The 9510-nt window shown below is 30.5% G+C and overlaps 1 protein-coding gene across 1 annotated transcript; it reads left to right on the top strand.

Annotated features, from left to right (window-relative positions):
* On the top strand, positions 2404-3546 carry LOC109335553 (F-box protein At5g07610-like). Its single transcript, XM_019571688.1, has one exon. It carries the CDS (start codon positions 2404-2406, stop codon positions 3544-3546), a length of 1143 nt encoding a protein of 380 aa, XP_019427233.1.

Genomic DNA, 9510 nt, shown 5'->3' with positions numbered 1-9510 from the left:
CTATTTCGAATTGTACTTTGAATTTAGCTATTCTTTGGAGAGTTTAACTCACTTAGTTCATTGAAATTAAGTGTAAGCATCATAGATGATAATCATTACTTGATTGTGTGTGGTTCTACCACTCCATGAGAGTACTATCCATAACATTCTTATATTGTGTAGATAACAGTAACTAAGAACCTTTTTGTTGGGGTTAAATGTAGCACAAACTTGATATAACCATCTTTGATTTAAATATATTCCAAGAAGTTCATTTCTATTTTGAGTTATGTCTTTACATAATGTTTGCTTTAGTATTGAACTTTTGTGGACTTAAAATAAATTACTTAAGTTATTTTTGCATAAATTCTGAAATTACATTATTCAACAAATATTGCATTTACTATACTAGACTTGCTTTATTTGCCATTGCATTCATATCACTTTTTAGTACTAGACATAGAACTATGATTTTATAACTATTAAACTGAACAACATGTGTTACTAGTCAAAGAGACACGTTTGAAGGTTCATATATCTGAATTTTATCATTGTATTTACTAGACATAGACTTACATATGATAAAATGCTAGCATAGAACAAGACATAAGCGGCTAGCACACTTGAAGTGTTGCATATTTACTCAATTTGCATACTTGCATCACTAGACATAAGGACATGATATTGTAAGTCATAAATTTTATTCGTGTGCATCAAAATCACTAGACATAGATTTTTCTTGCATAAGTGTCTAATTGACTAGACATTAGCGATTAGTCATTTTGAGGTGTTTTATGGATTAGTTGTTCTAATTGGTATGAAATAAAATAATCAAAGTGGAAACAAGAGAGTGAGTCCGAATTTTATCCCCAACTATATTTATCATATTATAAAGTACAATCGAATTGTTTGTGTTACACAACAAAATTGTTGAGATAGTCCATTTTGACACCTCTATTCACCACCATGACTTCATCTACTTCTGGATCTCGATGCAAATTGTTAGATAGGATGATACTAGTAAATCGTGAATAAAGAATCATGGGATGATATAGAATAACATTTATATTCTTTTTGTTTAAAGTAAATTGATTTTTTTTCTCTAAATTTTTTTTTATAAGCACACACCAAATTCATTGAAGAGAGAAAAACACAAGAAAGGATACAAGAAGTTAGCAAAAGCAAATAAAGACTCTACAGAAAAAGCAGAAAGCAAAAACACTGAAACCAAGCTATCTCATTCAAAAGGAGAGAATGCAACCAAGACTAAAAATACCCACCAAACTAACTAAACCTCTTTTACCACAAAGCAGCAGCACCTACCAATCTGCACAACAGCAGAACAACAACATAACAAGCAAACTTGTCTACAGGGCAGAAAAATGCTAGCAGCAGAAAAAAAAAATCATCCAGCAGAACAACCTTTTTTCCTTATCTTCTTTTTCCGAGACTTTGTGAGGATGTTAGAGAAGTCATCTGCAATATCTGGGACAATATCAGCGTCCTTTTCATCTGCATCCCCCAGAAGCGATTCAGAATATTGAGATCCTTTCTCACAACATCATTTTCAATTGAATCATCCGGCTGAATGATAAATTATTGCTGATTATTTATCGTGGTGCCTAACAAGTTTGGGTGAACATTTCTAGGATCCTGCAATTCCTCTAAAGGCTCACTATTAGATTCCTCCTCTGAAGTATGAGATTGCTCTAGATTCCCACCTACCTGCTCCAGGGTAGGCAGATTATGAACAACATTGCTATCAAACTCCAAGTTTATAATTAGATCATGTGCATCCTTGAAGACAGTGGCCTCCATGCCTGGGCTCTGTGACAAAAGTCTCTTCCTTGCTGGTTTAGTCAATTCTTTTGCTCCTTGAGTGCCGCCTTTGTATATTTTCCTCTAAATATTTAAGGGGAAAAAAAGTTTCTTCTTCGATATTTTTCTGTCTCTTCCTTGTACCAAAAAGAAAAAATGGGAATGATATTGTGAGTTATTTTTATTTTGTACTATTAATATAAATTCTTATCTTTTTTGGTAAGGAACTAATTCATTTCGATATATATTGTCTCTTTCAATAAGTGTCGCACACATTAATCATATCTTTAATTTTTTGATCATCTTACAGATTTAACGAGACTTTACACGATTAGACCAGCAAATTATTAGTGGATGACTGTTGGTTTATCAAGTGGAGGTGAATAGTCTAAGGTTAAATAAACTGTTGAAATGAAGCAGTAATAGTTGTCATGAATGCAATGTAGAGACCCAAAATGCAGAAATAGTTATGATTCCAATAACACCATTCAACAATCCGAAGAAATAAGCGAGAATTCAACAGACTCACACTATATATATATTTTCTCTAAACACTGTCTCTTATATTTTTTCTTATTATCTTGTTTCGTGCTCTTTTTCTCTTCTATGGCTACCATAGTTGCATCAATTGAATACCTTGTTCATGAAATTCTTCTTCGTTTGCCAGTGAAGTCAGTACTCAGATTCAAATGTGTTTCAAAACAATGGCTTGCTCTCATTTCTGAACCAAAGTTCTGCCACTCACACACTCTTCGACTTTATAAAAGCTCTCGTGTTTTTCCTTCTGCAATCTTGCTACCTCTCGTTTCCTCAACATCCTGTCCAATTATCCCTATAAAAACTAATGATGTTTCTGATTCTTCTAATTTTCGAAATGTTGAAGTTCCTAAAGGAACCGTTATTCAATCGTGCAATGGTCTAATACTTATTAAAAGGTGTACTTCGAAACCTTGGTCAAAAGTTGAGTACTTTATATGCAACCCAACCACCAATAAATCCGTTCCTGTTGTCTTCCCTACCGAAGATTTTGGATATTCACTAGTCTCACTTTTTATCTGTTTTGATCCATTGAAATCACAGTATTACAAGCTCGTTTCAGTTCGGTACAAGTATTATACATCAGGTCCTTATTGGGAGAAGAAGGTCATTTCATACAATCCTGAAGCTGAATATGTTTGTAATGTTTATTCATCAGAAACTGACGCATGGATTGAATCTGGTTTTACGTTCACTGCTTCTGATTCTGAACCCCCGCGTAAAAATAACGCTGTTTACCATGATGGGGTGCTGTATTGTTACATGTTTCGTCTGGGGAAGTTTTGTTACTTTGATTTCGACACTCTAAGTTTTAAGACTTGTCCAATGCCGGTGTCGATTGATGAGAATAGTAGTGTTTTGTACTTTGGTGAATCGGGTGGTTATCTTCTGTTTGTTTTGCGATCACGTTTACAGATTGAAATTTTGAAGCTGAAGGTAGAGAAATTAGAGTTTTCTTTGGTATCCAATGTGAAAAAACGGGAATCATTTTTTCGTAATGAGATTTGTAAGGGTAATTGTGTTTTTATCCAAGAAAAAGACAAGGACACTGGGATTGTCTCTTTCCGTCGTGGAATGGTTATGTCAATCAATGTCGCGGCTTCTTCATTTAAAGTGCTTAGTCGTTTTAGCTCTGGTCGAAGACCAACACTGGTTACTGGTGTTTTTCAACATTGTGAAAATCTTTCTTGTGTTGGACCTTTTAAGGTTTAAAGCTGTGGGCATTGGTAAGTTACACATTTTGTTTTCGTTTTCTCTGATTTTGTTAGAGAAAAATATGCATGTACGACAATGTTTGTGCTTTGTATCCTGTGATTGTAGTGTTGACTGTTGATTTTTAATTAATGTGGACTTTTAAGAAATGTGATTCAAATTAATGTTGAATAATGAAGTGGATTCGTACCAATCTTTGTTCTGGTGATGTATACATTTGAGACCACATGTGTAAAGAATTTTGTTTTATTGTTCTTTTTCACGGAGGCATTTGTTTTTTGTCGTAATTGTGTTATTTGATTTGTAGACTTCCCCTTCGTTAATGTGGATGCTTATTTTTTATGTTTTGGTATTTGAAGTTCTTAATTTGGATTTTCAATTTGTAACTGTTAGGTGTTAATTTAGTCGCTGCTATTTATATTCTGTCCTCTGAATTTTTGGCTATTAAAAGAGAAGAGGCTTGGTTGTTTATATTCGGTTAGGTTTGTTTCCATATTTTGTCAACAGTTGTTCTTGTTACTGCTTCGGCTTTAGTTTGAAGCTTATTTTGAAAACCACTACTAGTTAGACTTGTTTAATACATGTTAATATGCCAATTGTCTGATGTTAGGTTTATTTTTTGGATTTAAAGAAACATTTTGTTCTTTTTTACTTCTCATTCTTTTAGAAGGTAATTGTATTATGAAATTGGCACGGGTAAGACTTGTTGTAAGAATTGCTGGGCAATGGTGCTTGTATTTTAAATTATATTTCATGTTTTTGTTTATAGACTATCAGATTATAAGTTTTAAGATTGTGTTTTATTCATATTATAGTTTATTTATTTTTGGTTTTTCTTCTTAAAATTGAGGTGAAGTTAGATTAGAAACTGATGATGTGCACGAAGGTCTTGAGACCATGGGGTGATGGTGAAATCATCCATATATAAGAGAATGTATTCCATGTCATTATTCTCGTGTTAGATAAAGAAAGAAAGGGCAAGGGGAGGCTTGAATGTGATTGACGTTGTTTCGAAGAGTCGATTTCAAGAATTGGGTGAGAACATTGGGATTGCATACCTAGTAGACATTTGTATGAGGGCAGAGTGAAGATGTTGTCAAACTGATTTTTTATTTTCTCAGTGAAAATTTACTGAAGTACTCATTATGAAAACTTGTTGTAAGAATTACCTTACTCATGTTAGTAAATCCCTTTATTTAAAATTGGATATGCAATATTTTCTTGATTTCATTATTATTTTAGCAGTTTTCAAAGATTTGTGCATCACAGAAAATCTACTGTCAAAATAATTTATACATAAAAATAAAGAGGTTTTTTTGTTGTTGTAACTTGTAACTAGAGGATTTCTTGAAATTTTGAATGGCAAAATTTGATTAGCGAATTATTAAAATTTATTTTCATTTTTTAACTAGAACTTCAAATGGTTTTCTAAAAAAAAGAAACATTTAAACTCCTCAAGTTCTTTTTTAAAAGCTACAAGCTCTTTTCAATAGTTGTATATCAAATAGCTCTAAGAACTTATTTGGTTGAGTCAAAAAATCACAAGCTCTCATTATCAAATAGTATTAAAGACTAAATGCCTTAACAACGTTAAGGTAACATCTATTGTGAAAAAATATACTATAACTTTAGAGTTTTATACTTTGAAGATTGATAAAAAAATCATCTCTTGTTATCAATTGTTGGATATTTAAATTAATGATTCCATTAAAATCCATGGTACATGATTGCTTTGTCAAAACATTGTTGTCTTTTGTTATTATAAGATGGCAAATATAGTTAGAATTATGATAGGTTAGCTAGCAATGACATATAACCTATTCTAGTTTTTGCCTACTTAATAAAGACATTTATTAAATAAAATCTTGTCTATTTTATCACCTATGCTTAATAGTTGATGAAGAAATTTAATCTGGAGATGTTCAATTGAATATTAATTATATTATGGTAATGGTTTTTTATTGAGCTGTAAAATTGACCAAATAAAAGAGCAAATGATGTTGACAAATAGAAAATAATAGATTTTAACTATCTTCAGTTAATTGTAATTATATATCCCAAACCTTATGCAGTTGTCAATGTATTATTAAATAGAGTAAATTACGCTGACACCCCTAGAGTTTTAATAAAATTATATAATTCACCCCTCATTTTTCTACACCTCCATAGACCTTCTAATTTTTATATTTTCATTACATTGACTACCCCTGCATGAGAAATAAGTGTAATATTTTAAACAAAAAATGTGATAAATGCAATTAAGTTAAACAAAATATGATATATTGTGGAGACAATTCCAAATAATATATGCATAAGTGTATATTAATGTCTACCTTTGGGTAATCATCAATATACCATACTAGACATTATGATACTAAAAGAATTTCACATAATTTGGCAATGATACATGCATAAATTAGAAACATTTACTATCTTTGGATATATAAATATAACTAATGATGCATTTACACTACCAACATTCATGCTCATTCATTATAAAAACAAATAATCAACCTTTGGTGATTCTTGACTGTCTTATGATAATGAACTTCAATTTACTCATAAACAAATAATTATTATATCATTCATAGTATCAATTTTATGAGTAAATGAAATGAAATATGATCATACAATTTGAAAATAAATAAACATAAAGATTTGACCAATTTGGTGATTAACAAATCTATCATACAATAATTTCGAATAAATGAAATATGATCATACAATTTGGAATTAATTAAACATAAAGATTTGACCACTTTGGTAATTAACAAATCTATCATACAATAATTCCAAACATCTAACAAATCATAATATTATACATATATATGACTTCCCAAAATTGTATATAAATTACGATGTTAATTACAAAGTTACTTACGTATTTATGAAACAATTGCCATAAAACTTTAAGTGAAATTGTAACTTATATACATATACCTTACTGTTTCTGATGTTTACATATATATAAAATATATTATATATTTGTTGACGTTATATATATATTATACGTATGTTAACCTTTTGTATTATATATCAGAAGGATTTAACATGTTATATGCCTTGTTCATTAATAAATAAAATAGAGTACCAAATGCAGTAGAAACAACACTAAAATTAAACTTTTTTTTTCTTCTAAAAGTACTATTCATGTTATATATATAACATCTCTCAAGATAGAAAATTAGTGTTTCTATTGGTCTGAACATTATCTTTAAAGTGCTTTGAAACAATATCACATACATGTTTCAATAACAAAACACAATATAATTTAGTGACAGAACGTCAGTTCTTTTGTTCAAGTTAGAAAGTGTTATTTCATTTTCCACACTCTATTTATTATTATGATGCAGCGGAAATAATAAAACATGAATTTTCTAAATATTTAAGAACATATTTTAAAACATCATTCAAGATCGAATCATCATTAATGGAAAATTACAAGTTCTTAAACACAGTGCTATGATACCACATATAAATTTTATTTGAAGTCATGTATAAATGGATCTTAAGAAATCATAGTTTTCACTTCCATAAGAATAGTTACAGATTACTAACCTTTCCCGATGGCGATACGATCCTCCATTTAGTTGTTGTTTGGTGTTCTTGGTTTATAGAGTAATTTTTCTATCTCCTTCCCGTTCCTACTATGTTCTTCCTTAAGTGATGGCTGATAGAACAATCTTTATGGGCAGAGATAGGGACAATGTTTCTGGTCCTTTTTCTTGTTTGTATAATGCTTCCATCAAGCAGTATATATAGGCTTTTTCCCAAGAGTCTTACCATTTCATTGATAACTCTTCATCCAAGAGTTATATCATTCAAACAATGAAATGATACATTCATTCATGTCACAAGAGGCATATACATTCTCCCACTTGTCTCATGTGACAATACAATTCATGATTTTATAAACATCAAACATAATGCGCATATTCAGAATATGTTTTCCATATTCATTACATTACAAGTCATGATTAAGAACAAGAACTAATAAGAGTCATGGCGGTTGTACATCATTTATTCGATATAGTCCCTTCCATGTACTACTACATTAGCTTTATTCTTACATGACACATTAATGAGAATCATATAATAATGTCATTTAGAAAGAAAATTTTATTTTCAACATTATCATTCTCACATGTGTACATAAGTGTGAAAATAAAATATTAATCAGAAACTTAAATATTAACGAGCTCGAAGTGTCAAAATATTGAGACTTTATTAATAACATAATGTTCAACATTCATTTGCAAACATAATACCCATATTTGTTACATGACCAGTAAATATTTTGGGAGGTAACCCTTTCGTCAAAGGGTCTGCAATTATAAGGTTAGTGCTAATAAGCTCAATTGACACTCTAAGTTTCTGAACTTCTTCTTTAACGGTAAAGTATTTCACCTTCATATGTTTAGCACCTTTGGAGTACTTGTCGTTTTTAGAAAAGAAGACTGCTGCAGAATTATCACAATAAATTTTCAGCGGCTTGGCAATACTGTCAACAACTCCAAGTCCTGAAATAAAGTTCCGTAGCCATTTAGCATGAACTGTAGCCTCAAAACATGCCACAAATTCAGCTTCCATAGTGGATGCAGCAATGACAGTCTGCTTCGCACTCTTCCATGATATAGCTCCTCCAGCTAATAAATACACATAACCGAAAGTAGACTTTCTTGTGTCTATGCATCCAGCAAAGTCTGAATCTGAATATCCAATCACCTCAAGACGATTTGATCTCCTATAAGTAAGCATGTGATACTTTGTACCTTGTAAGTATCTCAGAACTTTATTTGCAGCTTTCCAGTGTTCTATACCAGGATTACTCCGGTATCTTCCTAACATTCCAACTGCAAAACTAATATCTAGTCGCGTACAAGTCTGAGCATACATTAAACTCCCAACTATAGATGCATAAGGAATTTCTTCCATTTGCTTTCGTTCCAAATCATTCTTTGGACATTGCATCATACTGAACTTGTTTGCTTTCTGAATTGGAACGGGAGATGCTGAACATTTATCCATTCTGAATCTCTCTAAAATTTTGTTAATATATGCTTTCTGAGACAAACCTAAAAGTCCTTGTGATCTACACGAAATATTTCTATTCCAATCACATAGCTTGCCTCACCAATATTTTTCATTTCAAATTTTTAGAGAGAAACATCTTAGTCTCATTTAAAAGACCAAGATCATTAGTTACAAGCAAGATATCATCAACATATAGTGTCACTCACATGAATCAGATCTTTAATTTTTTGGTCTCTTATAGATTTAACGAGACTTTACACGATCAGACGAGCACATTATTAGTGGATGATTCTTGGTTTATCGAGTGGAGGTGAACAGTCTAAGGTTAAATAAACTGTTGAAATGAAGCAGTAATAGTTGTCATGAATGCAATGTAGAGACCCAAAATGCAGAAATAGTTATGATTCCAATAACACCATTCAACAATTCGAAGAAATAAGCGAGAATTCAACAGATCACACTATATATGTATATATATATATATATATATATATGTCATATATTTTATATATGTATTGTTATATATCTTACTAATTATGAATTATAAGATTATATATGTAGATATTATATGTTTTACTAATTGATATATATATATATATATATATATATATATATATTACAATCCACAATTACTAACATATATATCCATTAGTAACATATATAACATTATAATTCACAGTTAGTAATATATATATATATAATGAGTGATCTGTTTATATCCAAATTAAGTTACATTAGTTACATTTAATCTCAACCAATGATTTTTTAAATTCAATAGACCAAATGAATGAAATTTAAAGGTCATCTTAGATTCTTATTTGTCTCTCTCATCACTTATTTCACTCACCCATGTCATCTGTTGTTGAATTTAAAAAAATCATGGATTGAGATTAAGTGTAACTAGTGTAATTTAAATTGACCGTAAGTAAA

This window comes from Lupinus angustifolius, chromosome LG20, assembly GCF_001865875.1.
Source record: "Lupinus angustifolius cultivar Tanjil chromosome LG20, LupAngTanjil_v1.0, whole genome shotgun sequence".
NCBI classification, from domain to species: Eukaryota; Viridiplantae; Streptophyta; class Magnoliopsida; order Fabales; family Fabaceae; genus Lupinus; species Lupinus angustifolius.
Note: the sequence above shows the minus strand (reverse complement) of the source record. Positions and strands in the feature narration are given on the sequence as shown.